Source organism: Aptenodytes patagonicus, chromosome 8 (genome assembly GCF_965638725.1).
Source record: "Aptenodytes patagonicus chromosome 8, bAptPat1.pri.cur, whole genome shotgun sequence".
Taxonomy (NCBI): domain Eukaryota; kingdom Metazoa; phylum Chordata; class Aves; order Sphenisciformes; family Spheniscidae; genus Aptenodytes; species Aptenodytes patagonicus.
Genome location: NC_134956.1, coordinates 23484341 through 23511552, shown reverse-complemented (window position 1 = coordinate 23511552; position 27212 = coordinate 23484341). Strand labels below are relative to the sequence as shown.

The 27212-nt window shown below is 45.1% G+C and overlaps 1 protein-coding gene across 1 annotated transcript; it reads right to left on the bottom strand.

Moving 5' to 3' along the window:
- Positions 1-969: 969 nt before the first annotated feature.
- Positions 970-20122, bottom strand: ARL8B (ARF like GTPase 8B). The gene is made up of 7 exons (XM_076346705.1): positions 19914-20122; positions 9718-9798; positions 9007-9080; positions 8487-8580; positions 7763-7830; positions 7457-7527; positions 970-6027 (listed from the first exon to the last, which is right to left on the bottom strand). Exons 1-7 carry the CDS (start codon positions 20034-20036, stop codon positions 5978-5980), a joined length of 561 nt encoding a protein of 186 aa, XP_076202820.1. The 5' UTR covers positions 20037-20122; the 3' UTR covers positions 970-5977.
- Between the last annotated feature and the right edge of the window lie 7090 nt (positions 20123-27212).

Genomic DNA, 27212 nt, shown 5'->3' with positions numbered 1-27212 from the left:
GGTCCATCGAGACTTCTGTATGCTGACTCCTGTTAAAATCCTCTAGCCTGTTCAAACATAGCAGCCTGAGGTTGCTCTTTCAGTTCCTTTCCTCAGTCTGTGGCATTCATGCATCTTTTTAATGTCTTTCCCCTTATGCACCAGAAATATTATCCATTCACGCCAAGAAGGGGATTCTTGACTCTAAAAAAATGAGGAAAATTCCTCATTATTGAAAAGACTGAAATATCTTCCCCCATCCCAAGTTAATATAGTTATACAGAAGCAACTTAGCAGTTTCACTCTGAGACTCTTGCAAGAATCAAGTTTAGCTTTACATTTCACACATCACAACAGCTTTTTGTTTCTCTACTCAGGTATTTGCTTTGTTTATTGAATAATATGGTTTATGAACTTCTACCCAATAGGTCTTTTCAGAGAGAAACACAAATGAGACCAACAAATGGTTTCAGCATCTAAAGCAAAGCTGTAATCAGAGATGATGAAGAGTTTCACAGACCGACTACCCAGAAAGTTGTCCCCTGCTGAGCACAAGGCCTACAGTCACTCTGCTAACACACAGCACACACTGACCAAGCATCAACCAGGCAACAGCATTTTAAAACAAAAACATGAAATTTGGAATCCAGTTAGCATTAGCCTCATTCATATACTCAAGATCACCGTTTTATGACAGTGTTTAAAACGTGAACTTTCCTAATTAGGCCAGGAAAGACTTCTTGAATTGACTACTTGAATGCATCTGTCTACGTGGAAGCGATACCACCTACTCTCTTCACTGTTAGAAGAGCACTTCGAGGAGTCAACCTGTTTGCTCCTCTCACAGGAGAAGAATTAGATTTTAGCATAGATGTGTTTAGTTTAGCTTGAGTCTAACAATGTTTCCCACAATTTGGTAATGTGGGCTTCTTGTATATTTCTAACAATAATAAAAGCAGCTGTACTACTACAGATGAATATGCAAAAGAATGGTTTTCAACAACACTTTATTGAAGCACTTCAAAAATGATCACAATGATAGATGTTGCCTTTAACAGAATAAAACCTGTAATGTCATAATTAAAAGGCACTAATCCTGGCACAAAGGTCTACTTACCCACCTTCCACTGTGACGGAAATAAAAACATCAAATATTTTACTTCTCCTTTAGAAGAGTATGTGCACACCCCCTTTGAGTGCCATTCCGTGTTTGTCATTTAAGTGACATGTAAAAGAAATTCCCTGATGTTTCACCAAGGCATACTTTAACGTTCAGCATCTGTAGTCCTAAAACAATAGGCTACTCATTGAAGGTTTATGATTTAGTGAGACAAGTCATTCTACACTCATCTTTTGGGAATAAAAGTCCTGAAGCACATACTAGTCTCAGGCATTCACGCATTACTTCTTTAACATGATTCGTTGCTTTGCTGTTCGTGTTATCGGCAATGCACCGCTCTTAGCAAGACAGCTTAAATAACCTGATTTACACCCCCCTATTTAGAATTCACACAGCTCGCTCTGGTCAGGGTCAGTGCAGAAGCAAGCCAGCAGGGAGCAGTGCTGGGGCACGCGACCGGGAGGAAGCACATTTCTTTCACATTCAGTAAACACGCACAAAGCAAATCATGACATGCCATTGCACAGCCACAGTAACTACAAAATTAAACCTTAGAAAAGTTAAAAGCTTGATAATCCAGCTAAGTCATACTTCAAGTTATTATAGATCCCTGCACAACATTCCTATAACCGTATAACCAGAGAGACTGTTTAAGGCATTTTCTCTGGCCTCCTTTCTTCTACCAGAAAGTGAAGATTATGCAGCTTTATATGTCAGCATCCAAAAAGGACCGTCTTTCCAACCTGTTTCCATAAAGATGCAAAGAGAAGACACAAATCGATAAGAAACTAGATTATTAGTTCCACAGACTATGGAACAGCTCCACATTTGTGCATTTTTCACATTGCCAAGTGGTAGGACCTAATTGCTCTGTGCAAGTGCTGAAGACACTCAGCTGCACTCAGGGTGACGATGAGAATTATGCTGCTCTGTAATTGCACTTAAAGAAACCACCATCCACACTAACGTTGATAGGACATTAATACTCCAAGGAAAGCTTTCACACAGCCCGGTGCTGTGGGTGCACGCACAAACATTTCTTCCTAGTCTAATCTAGAGACGCGCTGCTCTATGATCAGTAAGAGCGATCGCTCTTACTGAACAAAACCGACAACGAGTATTTAGAGTTGACAGCTATTTTAAATCATCGGGACACCACACAATACCAACACATCATGAGGTCATAAAGGTATGACCGGTGTCTAACTTGCATGCATATTCATGACCAAGAGTTCTCTCTGGCTCAGTATTTGCCTTTTCACAAGACCCAGTTTTCTTAATATGCTAACGGTCAAGGCCTACTGCAGGTACATCAGAAGAGAGTTTCAGGACTCTCTTGATGTTTACAGTACAGCTGTTGATGTTTAAGTACAATAATTCTTGTTACTAAAAAAGCAACTTTTGTTAAGAGAATGGGAAATTTCATCAGTCTCTTTTTACTGTCCAGGCTCACTACAGAGCCTGAGACAAGCAATCATCATGAGAGATTAGATTGCCCCAATAGATTTCTAGAAGCAGAACACAGCTATAGCATCCAAGTTCAGCAGACAACACTGATAATGCCTATCTTAGCTCCACACCTTTATTAGAACGGAAAAAGTTTAACCTTGGACTTAACTGTGCCAGATGAGTGAGTAGTTTTTTCAGTCCAAGGCTGAAAGGTGGCGAGAACAGCCTCACTTCTCTGGAAAGACTTACTACACTTCCCTTCTGTTTCAAAATGAAGGTAGTTGGAAAGTTAATCAAGCCCTCAAACAGAAAAAGTGTAATCCTCTGCACTGGATTCAAATAGTCTCTTCAAGGTCTACATTTCTGCCATGTGAGTAACTAAAGGCATCTGGGAGAACTGCACAAGAATAGCTGTGAAAACCTAGGTGGAGTCATTTCGTGAAGTAATACAAATGTACTTTTTAGAGTACGCACATCATAGGTGGCCAGTGTAGCTTTCCTTGCTATTTACATTCAGAAGTAGAAACTATTACTTAAATACCACATCAAGCAAACAGCTGTTGGCCAACTTCACACCACAGCTGATTTAAGTGATCGGTACTGGTATCAGACCAACCAGGGTGACAAATCTTACAGCAGTAATACTCTTCTCAGATTTTGCAACTCGAGGCATTTTGCTTTGAATGTTAACTCCAGGTAGCTTGTTTGGCATGCAGGAAATCCCATCAACTGAAGAAACATGCACATAATCTTTTACTCAACAGTTCATTAGTCCTTCCCACCAGCCGAGTTACACATGAAAGATGCTAACCGACCAGTAGCCAGGCCTAAAAACCAACCTGTTACAGCTCTAAGTTTGAAAGCTTACATGGAGGCAGGCTGTGAATAGAAGACATCCAATTTGTTACCATTACTTGGAAGATGTTGACATACGGTCCTGTAAGTTAATCAGCGACCCAAGAGAAATTAACGCCACAAAGCATTTGGGAAGAACAGTGGGTGTAACTTCGGATTAAAATCACAACAAAGACTTTGTTCAAGACCTCAGTCAATGAAAGCCTCACTTTCCAATGAGACAAGAATCTTTATGCTTTAATTGGTAGTGAATGATCAGGCACTGCTAGATCTGACACTTCTGCTAGAAAAGCAAAGGTTTTACTCTAGGCTTGATGACAAGAAACAAGCTTGTAGACACATGCATTTTTCTCCTGAAAACAGAGCTCCAGAAGGCTGACCCTACTTAAGACCCTTCAGCTGACCAGTGCTTTTCATAAACGTAAAAAAGCACTGAAGTCTGCTGAGACTGACTAGCTAAACTTGCTCACGTAAGCTGAGAAAGCCCCAGGCCTGAAAGGTAGTTTTATAAGCGTTTCACTTGAATAGTTGAACCACAGAACATAAAGAAGCTCAGGTATTTACCGAGCCTTCTTCCCCAGCTGTAATCTTGTGGGAGAGGAGACAGACATCCCATAATGTATTTCCATGAGTTAAGCCATATCAACTCAAGTCAGTCAGTTAAGTGTCAATACAACCCTCAAAACATAAGTTTATTGAATAAAGCTGAAGAGCAGTAAACCAACATATGCATCCACCTAAATAAAAAAATTCACGTATTTACAAAGTTCAGTAATTGTATAAGTTGTTCACATGCAGAGAGTAATGCACAGGTTAACAATTGGTAGTGTTTGGATGCCATAAACGCTGAAAGCAGTGAAGTATATAAACACCAAACACATCAACTTTAGCTATAGGCCAGTTAACTAAACAGTGACCTGGTCCCCCACAAAGATTCACACATTCTAGTTTAGTTTCCTTATTTTAGGCACAAGCAAGTTTGCTAAAGAAAAGTAACTGTAGCAGTTCCTGGTGAACTAGGGACTACAGTAGCAAGTTAATATACCCTCTCCTCTACAGCACCAGAGTATGGATTAATTGAAATCATGCTTCAGAGAACTGAAAGGGGACAAAAAGTTAAAATGCAAGTTCAGACTGAATGCAGGCAGCACGTAGTGTCTGTGCAACAGTGCAATAGTTGGTACAGAACAGTAAGGCCATGGCAGTCTAAATTAAAACTGGCTTGTCGTAACTGATACGGACTAAACAGTGTTTCCAACCAAAGACTCCGACATAATGCAAACTACATTTAGGTGAAGAATCACACACAGTGTGAGGCAACACAAGCAGGTGTACCATGTATTTGCATACACTAGTAAGCTACACTGACATTACTGTATGAACAAACCAGTCTCAACAAGTCTGTCCCTTTAAATATACTGAAGTCATTGAGAAAGTAAAGCTACAAAAACATTACAATCTTTAGTTCATATATACTTCCCTATACTGTAGGAGCTAGTCAAGAAACAGGATCAATCTGTTGGCTCTCTTGTGCTTTGACACAGTAGAACATTTCATCTCGCAACTTACAGACTTTGCACATGGTTACATCAAGAAAGCAGGCAGGTCTAGAGTTGTCACAATAGCCTAGATATTCCATAGCACCAGGTGAAACTGTGCCCAGCCATTTCATGAGCAGGAGAGACACTACACAATTACATAGATATTGTGCTAAAGGTCAACGACTGACTCTATACGAAAACATCAGTAATTTAAGTGTCATGCAGCTGCTCAGAATGTGTGTTCTGGTTTCAGATAGAGACCACTAGTATCTGTAGATAGAAAGATGTATTTGAACGAAGTCTGATGTTCCTAGCAATTTGTTTTCATGCTGGAATACTCCAATTTTTGAAAGCTTGACAGAACAGTCCATTCCCATCCCCCACACAAATGTTAAACAGAAGCAACAAAATGATTTTAAACAGTTGACTCTCTCCTAATTCATCATGAGAGTTTTCTTTTTCAAGTGACAGGATAAGATCTCAGCTGTAGATTAGTGATGCTGATCTATGCCTTGTGCTCCCCTCTGCAAACAGTTTCCATTTCTCTGCTTACATACACACATCACATGCATTTGTGAGATAAATCAGTATCCCACAACTCACGCTTAAATGTTTTCTAACTACGGTATGTGGCATCTTACAGAATCTTAATGCTGTCAAGCATCAGCATCTTCAAGCCACTAAACACTAGAAATAAAACACTTGCTGAAAATCATATAAAAACCTGGCCCTGAAAAACCAGAACAGAGTGTACCATCATAGTTAACATGGTAGAGAGATTTTTTTTTTTAAAAAGACCCCCCACAACCCTCCCACCATAGATGGTTGTAAAATAAATATTTGTGCTGACTTTATCATGACAACTCTAGTTGTTTTGTGACAGAATAGGAATACAAGTCTTCAGCAGTGCACATGAGAAATGAACCATGAAAAGGCAGATTCTTGATACAGGATTTTTGGATAATATCTCATTATGGAGGGAAGTGGACAACTGAGATTATGGCCAACTGGTACTGGAGATTCCAGGAAGACTTCAGCTTCTTCTAGATTTTGAATGCTGAATAAGCCACTGAAGCGTGATATCTGAAGAGAGAGAGAAGAGAAGTTCCATATTCAAGTGTCTATCTGTATTTGTATAGCTGGCATCGCTTTGGTATGCCAGTGTCCCCAAATACACAACAGGAATATCCAGCCCTTCTCTAGAGGATGGTCCAAGATGGATCAATAGAATGATTATTTGGAATGCTTGCTGTCTGTGCTTTGGTCCTGTAACTGCCCAGCATCCTTTAAGTAACATTTAAAGGAACTGCCCCAGACATCCTGGTTCCTCAGTCAGCTACACCTCTAGGAAAAAGACATTCCTTAATCTGATACTTTGGTATGGCTCACATAATTAGTTTTAGATCAACACTGCTCTATTTAGCCAGTCTGCCCCTCCTCACTTGATGAGAACAAAGTTAGTTGAGCCCTACAGCACAAGGCATCAAGCTCCTCCATGCTTGAAAGAGGGTCTCCTAAGGAAGTGAAATGCACTAACATCATACCAGCCCAATGCTTCCAGTAGCACCTTCCCTATCGCATCAGTGATGCTCAGCTGTGCTGTGAGCCTTGTACAGGAGGTATGACAGAAGGGAGTATCTGCTTCTCCTATCCACCATATTTGAATCTTTAACTGATGGTAAGGTGACAGGGGCTTCTTGGATAAGAAGCCAGAAGAGTTCCACAGGCTGTTCATTTTTCCCGGAAAGAAGTTGAGTCCTTAATATAAAGCAGTTCTGGTATCCTCTATAGCTTGTTCCTGTGACCACCAGCCTGAAGTTTCCCTCATCAGTAAACTCAATGAACCAGTGTTAACCTCATGGCAGCCACAAGAAGGCATCAGGAGAAGGATGGCAAGTGTTGTTAAGTACTGTGTTTTCATTCAGTTGAGATTACTCAGTTTACTTACAATACTAGTGTCAAGTACTTGGTATTACACAGTATCATGGTTTCTGCGTTTGAACTCCAGAAATTCTAAAGCAATTGATGTCAGCACCAGAAAAATTTACTGTTTGGCTGCACGGAGTAGTGACTAGCATAGGCCACAACATGAACCACTTTGATAAGACAGCAAGGGAAGATGATTATTTCAAGGGAATGACTGTTGAGGAAAAACTTGCTGCAAGTACTTGCTAGCCTCATGAAAGTGAGGCAGAGTTGAGAGTACCGGAGAGAAGTATAAAATCATTTAGGCCAAGCTAATAGTGAGGCTAGTCAGCTATTTGCTGCAAACTAACTAAAGAAAGGCAGAAGATTTCACAGCAGACTGACATATGTTTTGATAACTACAACCAGTCAAGTTTCCTCACTGCCATCAGGAGTTATACGGAACTTAACCAGTGCACTTACACATTGTTCTTTGATTTGTTACAGGCTTCCTGACTTCAGGAAACTGGTGTTTAAGAAGTTACAATCCCCCAATCCATCCTCTGACAGCTCTTCATAATGCTTAGCATTTTAGGTTAATAGTTACCTATATTATCTTTCTCTTTGCAAGAAATTGAGTAGCAGCAGATTTCTCTGTCCTGAATAGCAGCAAGGTTCCTATGAAAGAGAGAACATTTCAACATACACTTCACTTACAACAAGGACACATACTGAGAATCTAAACTGTTCCCCCTTCATCTCCTCCACCTAACTTGTTTCTACACAATGTTTCAGCTACCTCCTGTTGCTGGGTTTTCTACTTACACATGCAAGCTTCTTGATCTAACAACCCTATGTACATGAATTCATTTATTGAGTTAAAGTATCCTTTCTTAGGAAGGGTTAGACTTACATCTTTTCAATTAGCTGTTTCTCATCCAAAGCATTAGGAAGGTCTCTCTTATTTCCAAGTACTAGAACCTGAAATCCAGAGTAGAAGGAAACGGTTGCAGCTTTGTTTTTTTTTTTTAAAAAAAAAAAAAAACAAAAAAACCACCAACCCCACCACAAACAACAAACTTCAGGGGAGTCTGACAAGCAGTCTGCACTAGGCTATTAAATCCAGCAGGATGAGACATTCACTATTAAACCAGATCAAGAAGGAAGATTGACCTAGTCACAGGGAAAGAAGGGGTACAAATAAACTGTTATGTGCAAAAAACAAGCACGAGAACACATCAGCTGATAAAACTGAGAATAATCCCAGTAGACTTTCAGCTGAGATTCCCCAAACTTACTCTATACTTCTGTACTATACTCTGGTTAACCTGTACTATAGTAGACTCCAGAAGAGAGCACAAACTCATACTGTGGAATACTCTACTCTAAATTACTGTTCCAATTTTTTTTTGTTTTTTTTTGTGGGCACCGAACAAGAATAAGATCACTGAAGGATTGACCGAGGTCAACAATTTGATTTAAGGCACTGGGGGTAGGGCAGGTATTGTTCATGCTTATACTAACCAGTGAGGTTAGGCCTTAGACTTGACTTAAGAGTTCAAGCCAGACTTCAGAGTTGCTGAAGTTATGCACATTCCTCAAGGAAATTTAATACCGTGTAAGGCAATATTACTTACAGGGATTCCTTGTAACTGTGGCTTATCTAGAAGGTTGTGCAGCTCATTTCGAGAGGCTTCTATTTTTTCACGATCTGCAGCATCTACCATGTAGCTTTAAAGAGAATTTAAGGTTAGGTCAGTGAGACTGAACTACTTCAGAAACAGCAGTGTTTGCTTTACACTGTCAGTTTTGAGCACATTCAACAAGGCTTTAAACAAAGCTAGGTCTTCTGAGCAAAGAATTTGGTTCTTGTAAAAAGAATTCTCTATGATCAGAGTAGATGAAAGATTCTTTCAGTTAGACAGCACTGCCACCCAGTTCAGACAGGAAGTAGTTAGTACTCCAGATCAGACACCGATAAGAAAATAACCCACCTTGAGCCTTGAACTTAAGGGTAAAAAAAGGTCAGTAAGGTTGCAGTACAGTTTCAAAATTAAAACGAGTACTACCGAGTCAAGCATGCACTGTTAGAAAGGCTACACACAGAAGAGAAGCAAACCTGAAGTTAAGTACTAGCTGAAGGAAGATGACACTTACACAATAGCATTAACTCCTCTGCAATATCGTTCCCACATGCTTCGGAATCGTGGTTGCCCTCCTATATCCCAAATCTTAAGGCAAGGGGAAAAGGACAATTTAGCCACACACTATGCTTAAACATGTCGTGCAAAGACAAGAAATCAAAACACAGTTTTTCCTTTCTCCTCGGGCCAGCTGCAGGACCTCTCACATATTAGAACAGGAATAATCCCTTGTACAGCTGCTCAAAGCTTGCAGGCCCAATAGCATAAGATGCAAACTAGAGCATCTTACACCAGATGCAAGAACACACCCGTGTACTAAGTTTACACACTGTGGTATACAAGAAAACAAAATAAGATATATTGACTTAAAACTTTGCTTTTGATGTAAGCCTTCCCTTAAGCAATATTGATGAGCAGAAGAGGAAGATCTCTGGGCCCTACACATGTGAAAATTAACTCAGACTAAAGCCAGACAGCATTATCACAACATTGCTTTAACTAGCCCATGAACCTGGAAATCACACACAGATTCTCATTTAAGAAACCCCATAAATAAACATAAGTGTATTCTTAAGCTATTTGACAGATTTAGCTGAGCCTCTTCAGTTTCCTGTATTTGTCCCAATGGTGGAAGAAAAACAGAGCAAACATATAACTTTTAAACTAGAAGCTGAAGACAACCTTGCACAGGTTTAAAAAGAGACAGTCAACAATGGTAACATACCTTTATTGTAACATTACCCTTTGTAACTTTTCTCATGTTGAAGCCCACAGTAGGAATCATATCTTCACTGAATTGACCTGACTGGAAAAAAACAGAGAGTTAAATTTAGTGCTTATCTGATGCAGCTAGTTTACATAGTAAAATATCATAAGCTTTTTCTAACCGTTTGCCTTCCAACCGAAGGCTTTATAGCCAAGAAGTCGTAGATATTATATTCCTGTGTATTGAAGCTTGTGTGAAGTCAGTCAAGTCATTTCTTACAAGCACTTAAATCATTTTTCAAGCCTTGAGGCAGTCAGGGGAGCAAAGTTACTTGGGGAGAAGTGCTTTGCATAGCTTAACAGATGGACAGCCAGGGCAAGTAAAGGAAAAGAGCCATTCACCTACTTCTGCTGGAGCCAAGTTCTGTACGTCAGGATCTCCTAGCTACCTGGAAGCTAGAAATATCCAGAAGATTTTCCTCTGAGGCAAGCTACTCTATGGACAACATTTACAGTAATAAATCACTTCTGTGGAGTAAGCCTCCAACCCACAGGTATGGGTTAACTCCCTGAGGAGTTTTAAAAGGCTGGAAAGCGGAAGGACCTGACAGGTCTGCTTCCTGCTAGGCTACGCAGCGTCCAACTTGTTCAGCAGTGGAAGAGGCAATCGAAACGCAACTGGAGAGTATTTCAGTCCATTTCCACCAGAAGTTCAGCATCGCTCTAAGCTCTGGCATAACTGCTGCAAAACAGTGTTGTATTAGAGAGGTTCTCTAGTGGCAGATGTTTTACTATCTGTTACACTTTTATCTGTAACAGCTTGAAAGTCAAGTTCACAGCTATCTCCTGTAGCTAACCCAGGAGCCATAACAAGTGTTATCAACAGTAGTACAGATTTCTCCCATGCTCCCTCGGCTATTTGGCAGAAGGTGAATCTCAGCCACAGCGGTCATTATGTATCTCACTACATCCATTATGTGCAATAGAACCAGACAAGTCAACCAGATTTGGAAAAAAGGTCAACTCAAATGCATTCAGTTGTTTAATTAGGGTTCGATACCATAGCAGCAGAAAGTCTGCTTCTCTCCCCTGATGTTGCACAGAGAAGCTAGCCCGAGTTAAAAGTTCTTTAGGATCTATGAAGCAGATGTCACATCACCCTATAGAGTTAGGGCCCAACTGCTCACAAGCTGCAAGTAGTAACTAAGTCTGACCGTACATGCTTGGAGTACATGCTGTTCAGAGCTTGCAACCAGAAGATGGTCAGCTTGTAATACCAATGCTTTGTCATTCAATTCTATGCCTAGAAGCCCACTTTCTTCAGCTTGTTCCCCCCGCCTCACCGCCCAAAAAAACCTGTGATCTTCCACTAGCAAACCAAAGCTGTAGGCTTCACGTAATACAGACTCCAGTATAACGCTGATAAACTTTAGAAGTCAACTGAAAGCATACAGATGATAGCAGTCTCATTTGGGCTTATTTGGCCAAGTCCTTCAGTTAAATGGCATGTTGATCTTGCTGTTGACCTCCAAAACAGAAATACATCCAGAGCTTGGATTTGAAGCCAGCAGTCCCCTGAACAGGTGGTGATGTTTCACATTCAAGATCTGCCTTCCAGATGCATGGCTATACAGACTAACAGTCTTTTAAAAGGAGTAAAAAAAAAAAAAAACACTAAGTCCTTGAATCCAAGGAATGCAACAGTAAAAACAGAGATGACCTTAAAAATGGACAGCTTAAACCTCATTAGGCAGGTGTTTGCATTCTCTTTTGAAAGAAGTTTCAACTGTTGAAGCTACACAGAAGAGCATGTATCAGTCTCATGCAGCACTATTTCAGAAACTACTCTAACCTTTCTGCTAACTTAGCAAGGTAGGTGCACAACCTGAATGCCTGTTCATTAGCTTCCTGTTCCTGCCCTGAAAGCCCAGTGTATGAGTTGCCCATTTCTGCCAGTTTGATTATGTATAGCTCAGCAGCAGAAGGTAAACTGTGCCTTCCACGTCTGATGCAGTTCAGTTCAGCTCATAAAGCATGCATTTGCCAATCTTGCCTTTGAAGGGTCAGCTCACCGTGGTTGCTCAAGAACCACTGCATTCCTGCCTCTACAGTCACACCCTACACTCACATCTTCCAACCAAACGTCTCCCAAGCACTCCCTGAACCTCCATCTCTTTGTGCTACTTCATATTACGCCATATGCTGTCAGCTATTCCCACTCAGATACTTCCAGATTCTTCACTCGAGAGCTGTTCCTATCAATAGTTCATGCTCTCTCACCACTCTTTTAGGGTACGGATTCCTTCAGATTGGAGCAGCACCTCATTTGCCACGTGTTTAATGTAATGTTGAAGAAATTACTGTGATCCACCACAAGGAAGCTTTTACAGAATCTTCAGAAAAGCTGCTGCACCTTATACTACTTTCCAAGTACTCTCTACCCACGCTACGCATCCAGGTGCCATAAAAACTTGTTCCGACTTGCTTAAAAACTACACTACAGAGTTGCTCAGTTACAGCTTGAGTTTCAGCCTTCTGTACTCTGCTTTGTAGGCGAGACAAATCAGCGCTATCTGACATACTTTCTGAAGTGTCAGAAACAGAAGGAAAGGGTAGCAGGTGCCTTCACTGAGCTGCCTCCAAAACACAAGCACGCCCTTTCTCTCTATAGGAAGTTTGGAGGCTGTGGATTCTGAGGTGAGGTGGGCACTTTATAGCTTTGAGGGGCACACCTGTCTGCAGGTTTTGAGCATATCGATCAACTTAGATCTTCATCTGAAAGACCTTACTCTGATATAAGTGTGGGTGTTCCTCTTCACAGTCAGTGTACCTAAAGCAAGCTACTGGCAGTCACCTTATCTTTTAAGACAGGTCAAAAAAATGGTTAAAGCAATTGTAATGGATTTTGCTAGCAGGCAGTGATCTCCTTTGATAGGTTCTGCTATTATATCCAACTGTCTTGGCCCAGAAACGGTTCTCTAAACCCAAAATTTAGAGGTCTTTTGTTTACTACCTCTACAGAGGAAAAAAGCCAGGAATTCAGCTGCATCTTAGAGTATGCATATGCAAAAGCTACTTCCACAGCAGAACAAGAATATGCTTTTATTAGTAGGCAGTTCTGTCTGAATCAGACTTCCCTCTGCCCCGCCCCCCGAGCAGATTACTCAGCCCTATCACTGTGTGTTCACAATACGATGCTTTCTCCTTCTAAAATAGGCATCAGCTTTAAAACAAGTTTGATAAGCACAGAAATATTTTCAGTTCCCGACCTGAAAGTGTTTGGCTGTTGTCATACACAGTAGCATTGCTCAAACACTCATCAAGGACAGCAAGAGTAGTTGCTTACAAATCTAGCAATACCATCTGTTTTCAGCACCTGTGAATATTCCAATAGGCAGACACTGTACTTCATCCAGGTCTCCTAGAAGCGGTTATGAATTAAGCCATTAGCTCTGAGGTCATACAGACCATACAGCATTAATACAAACTGTTCACTGAAGGTCACAAAACAAAGTTAACTCTTGCCCCTGTGTGAAAGATAAGAAAGAGGGAGGCTAAAGGTCAGGTTGGACGGGGCTCTGAGCAACCCGATCTAGTTGAAGATGTCCCTGCCCACGGCAGGGGGGTTGGACTAGATGACCTTTAGAGGTCCCTTCCAACCCAAACCATTCTACGATTCTATAAACAGACCGAATTTCAGAGACCACATGCAGAAAGAACCTGCAGGACTAGACTTTAAGCCTCCTGGTTTAAGAGATGCTCCATTTTTAATACTCCAAGCTCCTGGAGAACCTAAGCACATGACATACTAGTTTAGGGCCATCTGATTCCTAAAGTCAGGCACAACAACGGGCAGTGAAGTTCCACAGTTCATATTAAGGTAGTTGAAGATTAGCATTCAAGTTTAACCTGTTTAATGGAGGACAGTACTAGTCACTGTTGCAGTGACCAAGACGAGTTGTACAGAAATGCCCTCTAGTATATATTCTTCACATATCTGGATACTGTATCATGACTGCATGTTTGGCATGTTATGGATAATGGGCATACAAGCCCTCTTTTGAAAACTCACAACGGACTAGAGTCATCCCCCTCTTATCTGGGCCCTGGTGCAGGAAAACAAAACCTTTGAGCTTCCATATGTCGCTGGGACTTAGTGTGGAATTGCCCAGTTAAAGCCTCCCCGGTCCAACAGATCTTATATTCAAATCACCCCCAATACTAGACCTGAAGCACTTCAAGATGAAGGGGATTACTAGCTAGCTAAGCAGACAACAACAGACCAGCCTTACATGATGTTTGCTGACTCCAGCAGTTATTGTAACAAGCTGGCAAGTGAGACACAGAGATAAGGTTGTACCATAGGGCAACATGAACCCATTTACCTGCCTGAGTACTGGCTTACGTTGGGTAAGGATTATTCAGAGGAGCAAAACTGTTTCCAGACTGGACTAAGTCCCTGCACTGTATTCCAGTAATGTAGGAGTACAGGGCCAACACCCACCTGCATGAACCACTTTGGGTTCAGCTCACCTCGTATCTAGCATTAGCACTAACTCTTGCACACTGTAGCACTTACAAAGCGCGCTCTCCATCTCACTGCCAGATCCAGGTCTGGCCCACCTGCTACGCACCAGCTAACGCTAGCTTTGGTGTATGCTCTGAAACACCACCACGCATGCCGAAGCGCAGCCGTATCCACAAGCACTGCTTTTTAGCTGTAACTCTGGCAGGCTGCCTCTCCGCGTCTGCACCCTCTCCTTCAGCCCACCAACAGGCCAGGGGCAGCTTTGCCAGCCGGCACCCGTATAAGTCTTGCCTCAGGAATGAGCCGGCAGCGTGCCAGTTACAGGTACCGTTCATTTCCCAGAAGGGTAGGATGAGAAGACTTCAGACAAGCGTTTAACTTACCAGCACCTAACGTTCCAGAAGTGTACAAAGGATGCAAGTTTAGTCTTTTTTAATACTTAGTTAATATTGAAACAAGCTGCTTACTAAACCTAGCATTTCCAGTTGTCTTGAAAGTCAAAAAAAGCAAACCAAACCACACTCTGGCTACTTTATCTACCCCTCCCATAGCCATAAGCTACAGCCAGAAGACTGCCAACTTCTAGGGAGTTATGCTTACCAGACTGTCAGCGCCAAGCCCTAAGCAGCTTGATCAAGTAATTGAGCATAAGACTGGAATTCCTGCTTCCTGTATCTTCCTTAAAAATTCATTTCAATACATTAAAGGAACCATTAAAGGCAGAACTCAAACTGCAGCAGTAGAACCGGTGTTCCCTCTTCTTTCTTTCCAGCTAGAGCAGTAGCTCTCTCCTGCTGGCACTGGAACGCATGCTGCCTACATGGTCCTCAACCACCAATTCACAGCTACGAGATTTTGATTCCACAGCCTGCACAAGGACATTCTTTGTATCAACAGAAAAGGTCAGGGCAGCCTTTAGATTGCATCTCAAAACTAACATGATTCATTACCATTATAGGACAAATTTCTTCATATAGGCTTTGTTACTACACAACAAAGATTTTTACCTTTACTCGTAATATTTTTCATCCATCTAGAAGAGATCACGAACAAACTTAACCAACTAGGAGACAACATCACTGGAGTGTGGATTCCAGTCAGGACACTCCCAATCCACCTGAACTAGCATACTACCTTAAGCCCTGCTGTTCATCACTAAATTTCTTTCTGTTCACACTAAGAAAAAAGCCGCATCTCTCAGAAATCTCTTCTTAAAAAAAAAAAAAAAGCAGAGTCATTTTAGCATTATATAAAGCTACCCCTACACTAAGCCTCCTCTGCAACATTCATAGCTTCAACCAACAAGTGCATCATATATGGACAAATCAACTCTCTAGTTTCTGTAGTCTGGCTTCCTTCTTGAAATACTTCAGTGTTTCAGCTACTTGTTGTGATCACATCCAGAAGCTTGAACTCTAGTTTAGAAGCTTGAATCCTTGTGATCTAACAGTCTCTTGAAAGGCTTTACAACAGCACTTCCATGAATGATTGCTGCAGAAAGCAAAATAGCTTAATCTGACATGAAAATGCGTTTTTATTTCCCCAACCCTGACTTCAATGGAATATTTGAAAGGACATGGACTGCTTATCATGTAACTACCACACAGCAGTGAAACAAGACCTAAAAAGGCATATTTCTATCTAGAAGTCAGTCATGTAAGACAGGACATGTAGGACATTTCATGCCTCTGATAGCCATGAAAGCACCATTCTCCAGGTGTTACCGCTTAAAGCTCTTCCATTGCTTAAAGAGTGCTGCTATACAGGAATTTAAGACCATGATGGAAAAAGTAGATTCCGATTTCAGTCACCTGTTTCAGACCACCTGGGGTACAGCAAGCAGGACCTCAAAGAAAGAATATTAACTGGAGTACGAGTCACCTCATATTAGCTTTATTACCTAATGAAGTGAGGCAATCCATTTCAAGAGACTTCTGTGATTAAGAAACACTTCACTTAAAAATGTATCAACCTTCTCACTTAACTATGCGTGAGAAGTGACAACATACGCTATTTATGACCTACCTGGGTGTTTCAGAAGGCACTAAAGCAGCAGCGAAGCTCTTTAAAGCAATCTTTTCCCACACTTCTCCAGCATGGCTTCTTTAAGTCAAAGTTACTTGTAATGGTCACGAAGACGGAACGAAGTCACAGCTCCCAACTGGCCAAAGGAATCTTTTGCTGAGAGGCACTTAAAAAATTGCCTCTCTCTAGAAACCAAGGCCTCATTCAAAGGCTTGTCAGATATTCCAAAGTTAAAAAACAAACCACACTAATTCAGGCTTTGACACAAATCCTAAAAAAGGGATCTTATTTATCTTATCACCACAAACAGAACAGGTTGAGTTTAGCTCTTAAACCTGACAACCATATCAGGAAAGCCTCTCTCCCACCCCTGCAGTTCTCCTCTCCCGCCCGCTGACAATCGGGCTATCGAGCTTCAGTGTTCCAGTGCCAAACGCCTGGATCAAGGATCAATCTACCAGGCTTCAAGCAAGACTTCACAGTAGGAAACGCCACTCTTCCATGAAGTACTTCTTTGAAACTGGACGAGCGTCCCATTATTCACCAGCATGCACCGCCCGCAGCCTGGAAGCAGTCAGTTTACTTGAGTCATGTTTCAGTTGCGTCACATGGCTGTGGAGCTCGGTTGCCTCTCGTACCTCCCCACACCAGCATGGCTGGGACTCGCAGCTTTGACAGCAAGGCTGATGAAAGCCTGTTCACAGACAGTAGCTTCAGAGATGCAAACGACAGAAGATACTGCAGACTCCAGTAAATAATGGGCACTTCAAGCCCTCAGATAAGCAGCTAACAATTCAAGATGCGATACAGGGATGACATGCAGTTTCTCTGAGTAAGAGCCATAGGCCATCTACATTATGGAAATTAGGACCAGGAAGAAATTATGTCCTCCCTTGTGAGCAAGTTTACTCACACACATGGAAAACTTATGCTTAATATCTAATTAGAGACAGTGACTAATACGGAGCCTTAGCAAAGCAGAAGCTGCATTAGCTGTATCCAGCTACAACTAGATTTCACTGCTAAGGTTGGTTTTTAAACCTTCTAGTCAAACTAAGTTTGGTCTGATTACAAACTAAGTGCTTGCTTACACTGGAGGAATAAATATGATCCAAACCAGCTACCAACCTAGAAAAAGATTATTCTAGAACTGGATTGTCTGCCTTTCACGGCCTTTCCACTTCAGTGGCAGCCAGACGTTGTATCAAGCCTCCTGTACAATTGGCTTGAGTTTTTCCTCTAGTTACATACACCTGATTTGATTGGCATAGATTACATTAGAGATTTATATTAGGTTAAACTCACTGTTGTCAAGAGACTGGTAACAGCCCTTTGTTAGACAGAATGCAACCTTATAAGCCATACCAAGTCCCCGGTATGTAATCCAGCTTTTAGAGCTATTCTATAGGACTAGCATCTTGCTGTGTCATTCCGTTCATTTTAGTTTTATGGAATCCCAACGCTTGACAGCTACATCCATCCAAACCATTAACTGGCCTGCAGAGAGCAGTTATTCTTTTCCGGCACTCATTTCCAAATGCATACTCTGAATTAGTCAGTCAATGAAGCAACTAACAAGAAGTTAGCTCTTCATGCCATGGACGGCACTACTCCTTCTGTATTGTGCCGATAACTGAAGCTCATGCTATTATTTTTTTAAAACCAATAATAAAAACTGAGCAAGTCCCCTCACTCTGTTTTTTGTAAAGAGTCACTAGATTCCCTAATTAAAAACTTCAGAAATGTGACTTGCTACTTCCAAACCTAAAACAGCTAACTAGGCTGTGTCATTATGCATAACAACTTCCTTATTTCACTCAGTTTTGCAAGGCTATTTGAATGACACTTACTCAGATAAATTTCTGGGTGTGATCCTAATGTGCGGTTGAAACCTTGCAAGATTCAACCCCTAGCAAAGCAAGCTGGATACAGATGTCAGCTCTACGTAGGAGTACCTTCACCATTTGAGACAACTTAGATAGACTAAACTGGCGTGCAACTATTACAACAAATCTGTACTACTCCACATATCCGCAGCACGGTTTCACAGATAACTCCCTGAAGGAGCTGTGCTGCTGGTACTATACAGACAGAACGGTAAAGCGGTACTTTGTCCAATGCCATCACCATCCATGACTCCAGGAGACAAAAAACCTGCAGAGTAATCTCAGTGCCCGAAGTTGCAAGAACACACCAATCGGTATCAGCTCAACGGCCATAGACCGAGGTTGTTCAACAATTTCAGAGTTCCATTTTTAGAAATCCAAGCCCAGAGGTAGCAGCAGCCACTACTGCGTGCGAAAGAACAGGCTTCTGGCGTTCTCGGGTTAGTCCAGCGACTTTCACCTAACATAACCAGGCTGAGGAAGAGTTACCTTTTATGAGGGCGGTCCCATTTCACATGATTATCATGAAGCCCACTGAGTGCTAACATCCTCAACTGCACAAGAGCTTGGTTACATTTTGACAGCTAGTCAGTGTAACGAGGATTATGAATAACTGCAAGAAAATGAGACTTCTTTTCCTATCCAGTAACTCATTCAACTGACACTTTAAATAAATACATTCATAAAAGTACTCAGTAACATTAAGGAGACAGCCTCAAAAAAAAAATAAGTTGAAGGTCTGCTCAGGTCTGAGGTTGAAGACATCAGCTTTCTCATTCTACGTGCACTAGACTCAAGTCAGTCATGCTCCCTGCAAAACCAAAAGGCACCCCGGTTTCCCATTCCAGTCTCCCTACAAGGGCTTCCAAATTCCAGCTTGTCTCTTTGAATGTTTTGCCACATGCATCCGCAGAACAGGACACTGATGAAGCTGAATAAGCCATATAAGCAAGCCACTCTTTATCTTGTTCAACAATGGAAAAGCTTCACGTAGGAGGATTCCCACACCCTTCCTTCATCTGCTCCAGGCAGATCATCAGATAAGCAGGCCCAACTTCAGCAGTCTGCTGCTGTTAGGCTTGGAAGTTGTAGTTCTTAGCGCGTACCTTAAGAAAAAGTAGATTATTCGATACAGGTTTCAGCAATCAGGATAAACAAAAATCTGAGAGAGGAACGGTGAGTGGGAAACATTTAAATCATTTACGGAGGACCGCTGAGAGAGTCAAGTGGGAGAAAGCAGCGGAAGACACTCTTCACATTATGCTAACGTGAGCCCAGGCTCACTAACGCGCTGACCGAAACAAGCCTTCAGCGCACACCGCAGGGCTCTGCTCTGGTACGGCTACCGGTGCCTCCACGGGCCCCGTTAGCACACAAAGGCTGGCGGAGGCACAGCACGCTACCGCGGCCACACACGGCTGGCTCTGCCGCCTCCCCCACCAGCCTACAGACGCGCAGGGCGAGGGCAGACGCGCCTGCTGCCCATCCCAGGCAGCCCGGCGGAACACCTTCGGCCCAGCGGCGCAGCTCAGCTCAGCTCAGCCTACGACGCGTGCGAGGTGCGACCGCGGAACGGGGGGGAGCCCGGGCAGGCCTCAGCCACGGGCTGCCGCCAGCGAGGCCGGACACCAGGCCGCTCCCCGCCCGGCCCGGGCGCTGCCTCGGCGCCAGCCCCCTCCTGCCGGGCCCGCACAGGCCGCGGCGGCCGCCAGGGCCCCGCCAGGGCCCCGCCGCCCCCCGCCGCGGCCTGCCCCCGGCCCGGCGCGGCCCGCTCACCGCGATGACGTTGACGAAGGTGGTCTTGCCCGAGTACTGCAGCCCCACCAGGGTGAGCTCCATCTCCTCCTTCCAGAAGAGCGAGCGGAACCAGTCCAGCAGCCGGGAGAGCAGCGCCAGCATGGCGGCGGCGGCGGCGGCGGGCGGGCCGGGGGCACTGCGGGCTCGGGCCGGGGACTGGCTCCGGCGGCGGCGGCTGTCGGGCACCCGCGCGCTCCCACACGGCCCGGCTCGCCCCCGCGCCGCGGTCACATGACGCCTCGCCACGGCCCGCGCGGCGCACCAAGAGAGGCCGCGCCGCCGCCAACCCTGGCGCCGCGCCGCACCGCCCCCTGCCGGCAGCCGCCCGCACCGCGCCCGGGGAGGACCGCCGGCGGCGGCGGCGGCGGCGGCGGGGGGGCGGGGCGTCTGCCGCGGGGCCTCGGCCCCCGCCGCCTCGGGCGGGCGCGGGTGAGGGGGCGTCCGCTCACCCCCCCTCGGCCCCCGCCGCCTCGGGCGGGCGCGGGTGAGGGGGCGTCCGCTCACCCCCCCTCGGCCCCCGCCGCCTCGGGAGGGCGCGGGTGAGGGGGCGTCCGCTCACCCCCCCTCGGCCCCCGCCGCCTCGGGAGGGCGCGGGTGAGGGGGCGTCCCGGCCCCTCAGGGCTGCCCGGGTGCGGTGCCGGGGGCCACGCCTGACGGCCCAGCGCTGCGGCCCGCCGCTCGTGCTGCCGGTGGTCCCCTGGCAGCCGTGCTGCGCTCCCGGCCCGCACCCCCTCGCCCTTCCCCAGCCTCCTCCTCCAGCCGGCCCCATGGAAGTGCCCCCGCCGCCCGCTGAGGCCCTCGGAGCCACCCTGGCCGCCCTGCCACCCAGCAGGGCGGGAAGCGGGACTCCCCCACACAAGGCCGGGCGGTGGGTTGAAGCTCCAGTTATGAAGGACGCCGGTTGTGGGGGCTCTTCGTGGTGCCTCCTCCAGTTCGTTAGTCTCTCGGGCCGGCCATGTGGGAGCTTCAGTTTTGTCCCCAGAACCACTGAGCTGGAAGCCAGCCTGCAGGCAAATCCTGGACTTGCAGAGGACTAGGGGTTAAGAAATATGAACCGTGATACTCTCCCGTGACAACCCCGGAGTATTGTTTAAGCAAGTGAAACATCTCATAAGGCCTTGCGTGTGCTCTTCGAACTTCGAAAAGCTAAGGGTCAGCCCCCACGACCTCGTTCTTCTCAGTTATTCTCACGTAACCGGCCATTCTCTAGAAGTTTCTGCCAGGAATCCATGCATCTTGCATGGACTTTTTCAGGTGATTTACTGCGGACCTTGCCGCTGTGCCGGTCAGGTAACTGTAACTGGATATTTTCATTCCCGGCCGCGTTAAGCCTAGTTCTGTACAGTACAGCCAATAGCAGGTGGAGATTAGAAATCTCTCAACTTCAACAGCAGCATGAGAAAGCAAAGTAATGCGCGCGCCTGCATGTTTTTTGAAAGGAAAGGTGATTGGAGTGACGCAGATTTACAAGCTCTAGACATCTTCATTTACATAATAAATTCCACACCTTCTCTAAACATCTGTCCTCCAGAGAGACGCTGCTGAGGATCCCAGTGTTTGTATCGTTCATAAATCATGTAGCTCCAGCTCTCCGGGTAGTTAAATGGTGACTTTTGCGGTGTGAGGCCAAGGCAGGAGGGACATGAGCTGAACAAATGAAGATGCAGCTGAAAAAAAATCGTGAGGAGTCTACAAGACACCCAAGGAATAAGAATATCTCCCTTCACCTGAAGTACAATCTTTTTCCTCTGGATTTCATTTGATGTCGCAGAAAAACTTTCATGACTGAAATGAATCATCTCCGTTAAGAGATATTAACGGATATTAAACAGGATTTGTAGGCTGTCGATAGGTTGGAAAACAGCTACTGTTTTGCACTTGTCTGCAATGGCTTTCAAAATATTTACTAAGGACCTAAGCCACTTCCCAGTGTTGTATGAAGAGTGGAAACAGAGTCAAGGCTCTCTGCCATGCTTTATTAGCTTGCTGCGGTTCATTAATTCTGCAGCATTTTTCAGGGCACCACGATCAGGCTGAGGACGACTTTCCTCCCTAGTGAGAGCTGAGGTGCAAAGTAGCCCTGCAAAGCTGGAAACCTTCTGCCTCCGGACACTCACTGACTCCACGGCTGTTGGGGGCCCCAGCCCCAACCCCGCAGCCTCCGTAACCCCGAAGGACTCCCCCAGTGCAGGGGAGAGGCCCGGGCCCCGACCCCAGCACCGCGCTGGGAGAGGAAGGACCAGCACGGGCCGGGCTCCATTCCCCCCTTGCCCCTGGCCGAGCTACCTGGTTACAGACATCCCAGCTTCACGGGGAGCAGGGGAAGCAGGTTAAGTAGTTTTATGGAGGCTGAATAATAAAGAGAGAGGGGCCAAGCAGCTCAGAAGGTGCCGAAGAGCACACAAGGAAGCAGTACGATCAGTACCTGGGAATTTTGGCATTTTTCGGCATTGCTCATATTTGCAAAGAGCAGCAAATACAGCACTGGGTATAACCCCGTGCCAGCAGAAGTTAACAGGCCTTCTCCTTTTTTTCAGGGGAATGCTACGGCTTAGCTAGCCCAGTCCCTGGCTTACAAAAATCACATATAGGAAGTGCTTTAAACACGGGCAGGCCATGCTGCAATGAATGCAACTGGCAGATAGTCTTTCTACTCCTGAAGAGAGAGCAGCCGCGTGTGCAGCTGATGAATTTCGGGCAGCCAAGCGCTGCACGCACTGCCCTCCCGAGGTTCCCCTGCGGCACCGCTGCTCCGCTCTCCCCTCTCGTGCCTCAGGATCACAGTTCGCCCCAAACACGCGAGAATAACACGTTAATAGCCGAGACCGACCGTATTTTGAGGTAGAATCAGTCCGTCGCAGAGCTGCGGTTCCTGCGTGGCTTGCCTCCGCGTGCCTTTGCAGGCTTTCCTCTGGTTTGCACTCCTGCATTGCCAGCATTAATGAAGTAAATGCAGCCATAATTCTTGCACATCGCAAGTGTGGATTTTAGCATGGACATACACAAGAGGACAGATAAAACATGCAAGGAACATATTGGCGTATCCCCGTACAGTCATCACTAATCATCGTTATCAACACAGGTCTCATCTGAAAAGACACTGAGCTCGTCCTGGAGTGCAAGGCACTCGTCAGCTTGCTGCAGGAGGCAAAATAACGGGTGGTTGTTTATATTTCATTCCTCTTCCGAGGACCTGCCATCCCACAATATTCTTTATTAATTGTTTGTTACACAATTGCACAGGAGAACAGTATCTCCAGAAGTCCCTTTCTGACTGTGCTTTGCACTTGCATGCGTTCAAGATTTCACGGAAGGTAGAAGCTATGCCAAGGCACTCAGACAACAAGAGCCGGCTAAGAGCCGGTCTGCGTGGTCAGTTGCTTCTGTGTGTCCGTCATTATTTCAGAGGGAAAAGCTCCCCGAGGTACACGTCGTAGCTCACGGCAAACAGATGTGGAACAGGCAACAGCACATCTTATACAGCAGTCATGTTTTCCATGAAATGATAAATGAATATTTTACTCCTGGGAGCAAATCCAATTTGCTAATTCACCCACTAGAACAAAATAGTGCGAGAGGTACCGAGCACTTTTGTAGCTGAAAACAACAACATGATGCCCCCTCTCCCTGTATTGCAAAGATACCACAGACACTTTCTACACGGGCTGCAAATTCTGCGCAGAGGAAATCTCTTCTCATATGTGGCGTGTTTTCAGGTGACAGGCTTGCGATTTACTATCAGCTACTTCCAGAGCCAGCAAATGGGGATGCTGTGTCTGTTCTCTCAAGCCTGGTGAAGTCGCAGGGTATTTCAGGTTCTCATATGTCCGTATTTGAACGCCGTGAATATTTCTCCCAATAAAATGCTGCTATAACGTGTAGCATAACAAGAGCTGTGTGTCTAAACTCAAAGGAATGATAAAACTCATTGCATGAAGTTAACAGTATGTTCTCGGCATTCACCTCAAATTATGGGACTCTCCAAAATGCCTTTCACTATGATCAGAAAGGCAGCACTGAGCACTAATCTGGGTACGTAATTCTGTTGACTGTTCCACACGGGGTTTCTCAGGTCTTTAGATTTCAACTCTGCTTCCCATTTCCACCGTCAGCTGTCTGCGTAAGCACCCTGGGAATCTTTGCACTCATTAGTGCAGCAGTGCAGAGCACTTAGAGCAATGCAATTACTGATGCCGTGGCTTGCAGGATATTTCTGGCACCTGAGGAGGACCGGTCTGCAGATGGCCATATCAGAAGAAGAGAGTACATAAAAACAGGATCAATCATCACTTTCTGTGTCTAGACATTTCCTGGAAATTCTCTGGAGGTTAGAGGTTGCACAACACAAGAGGAGAACCACTGGATTCACCCAGTGATACATCCTTCCAAATGTATTTTGAATGGGTACACAGTTTGTTTGGCATTAGTTTAAATTACAGATTACCTAAATTATCAAAGTTCTGTAATACCATGAAATGGTGTATTGCTGTATCCTCAGATGAAACATAAAAGTTCATAATGTTTGGATAATGAAAGAAAAAATACTCTGTTACTGCTACTAAGGACAAAAGCTGCAGATTTTTCCATGCCTGCTCAGGAAAATGTTGACATCACAGAAGGTAGTAGGGAGTATTTAATCAGCGTTATACGGTGCCAAATCAGCGCTGACCAGTAAGAGGCATATGTGTGTGTGTGTGTATATATGGGATGTTCTGTTTCACCCGGTAACCTTACGGTCCCAAGTCATCGCAGTGAGCTGTTTGTCGTTGGGATCCTGCGACCCAATGCTACGTGCCGCCTCTGGGACACCTGCAAAGGGTTCTCCTTCTCCATGACTGCCAGAAGGAAATTTTCTAAATCACACTGCCTTATTTTTCTGAGCCAGTGGGTAAGAAAAGGGGGGGGTTACAGACCAGTTTCGAACAGGTGCCAAAAAGCAACTAGAATGAGATCGGTATAAAACCACTGGGACCGCACGCTAGGGCACGGTAGTCTGGCATCGGCTATGCCGGCCACATCGGGAGGATCCACACCACCCAGACTGGCCCTTTATCTGCTTGGCAGCTCCCCTGACCTTGCTGGGAGAGCTGTACTAATTGGTTTCTCTCCGCAGGGCGTTACGCAGGAGGAATGCTAAGTACTGCAGGCAGAGAAAAAAACCCCGTTTCTGTCCTTCTCGGCTGCACGGGCTGCACGGCATGCTGTGGAGCGTTTGTGGAAGGTGCCTGCCATCAAATGACACTACTCTGTGGCACCGAAATTAGAAATTTCCCAGCTCCCCAGCAGCAGGGAGGGCATCCGTGCATGTGCTTTTCCACCCCAAAACATGGCTTTCCTTTGTATCCGTAAAAAGCCAACTAATACACTCCTTCCAATTAAGCTGTGATATGAACTGCACTTTGAAAGTTCTTAATCCATTTTATGGTTCATTAACTCAGAAAATTTCATACCCATGGTCAGCCGTATCAAAGAGGATGGAATGCCTGGCACAAATTAGTTCTAATAATGAGCTAAATTGTGCACAGATTTCTGAGTCTGTCGTCAGTGTGAGAAAATAGGACAGCTCCTCTCAAAATAGAATATCGTACTGGACGTTTCTTTAATTTGTCTTCGGCTAAAGACTACTCCCGCTAGCTGATGCAGACAAAGAAACTGATCGATTTGATGAGTTACAGAACTCTGCTGTGTGGCACTTTCCCCTGCTGCTGAGCAAGGAGCCATGGCAAAAGAAGAGTGTCAATCTTGCTCTGAGATTTTGCATTTCTGCTTGTTCATGTTTCGCACTTTAAGGCGGCAAATACACATGCCCTGTTTGTGCCGTCAGTTCGCTTTGACACTGATTTTCTTTCAAGAAGGATTGAGCAGGCCATTTGTAAAACGTCTTAGGAACTGCGGGTGCCTTCCAGGTCAGGCATCCTCCCTTGCCGAGGGAGGAAGAAGCTCTCTGAGCTGGGGAAGCCAAGGAGGACTTGTGCGTACAAACTGGCCCTGGCTGGGAGCCTTGCTCCGCAGCACCGGCAGGTGGGGTCTGTTTCCAGCTCTGCATTTTCAAGTCCCACTTAAAATACTAGCAAAAGAAACACAGGCATACGGTAGCGTATATGAGATATGTGTCATCCTTATGTTACAAATGCTTAAAGGAAAGGATAAGATTAGCAGTCACCTCTAGAGAGATGGACATTAAAGTAACCGACGGTTCCTAATCTACCACACAGCCTATAACACTGTGTCTTCCCGCAGTTTTAGTCAGGGACTTGCTCTTTTGCAAGACTTTTGGGTACTGCCACAGTATAAATACTCACTAAAGAACCTGAAGAAGCAAAGGAGGGATTTCACTGTGTCTTCCCCACAGCTTTCCTGAAAGAGGAACGTGCCTATTGTGCTATTATTGCTTGAGCTAAACCAGAAATATTCCTTTGCCATTAAGCGGGAGACACGCCTTGAAAACTAAAACATTACTCTTACTTTCTTAGAGATGTTTGCATGCTGCTAGCATGCCTTTCAGTTCTGCCTCTTTTCTGCAGCCCAGGACAGCATAAAGTCTTCAACACGCTGGGGAGGAGAGACACAGAAGGGGAGGGAGGTGCCAGTGAGGGAGGCACAGCCCTGCTTCCCCAGGAACCCCGGGGGCTGCAGGCAGCAGCATGACTCCCGCATGAAACCTGATGTGAGCAGAAGTATCTCATTTCCCAGTGTCTTGCATGTTTCTCTGAGAGGCAGACTGGTATGTCAGAGGGGTGCATGCTTGGACCCTAGGTTTTCCAAATCTCTAAGGGGACTGCCTATAGGTGAGCCCAGGTGAAAGTCCACAGGCTGGCATGCCACTGAGATGACCCGGTGCCGGGTTTGTTGGGAGGCATTACCTTTCATGCACCTCCTCTACCTTCTGCTAGTCTAGCAGACTGGAAACGTGGCAGCTACGAGGCTGGCAAGCTGTAAGATTTTCCATCACTGACAGTGAAAATATAAATTATCACAGTCGGTTTAGCATTTTGATTTGGTAGATGCTGGCAAACACTTTGCAGTGTGAGCTGGTGCATGCAAGTGATGACCTTCAGGAATGCTGGCGTCTCCCCGTGGCGAAGCAAGCAGGAGCATGAATCAGCAGAAGGGAGAGGGGGAAAAAATGATGGTTAAAAAAGAGCCTGCTGTTAGCAGTAACTTAAAAAAAAGTTTCCTCCTGGTCCTCCAGTCAGATTTATTAGCAGAGACCTTGGCACTTGCACAGACCCCTGTGCAAAAGCCAGGCCCCTGCTTGCAGATTTATTGCACGGTCAG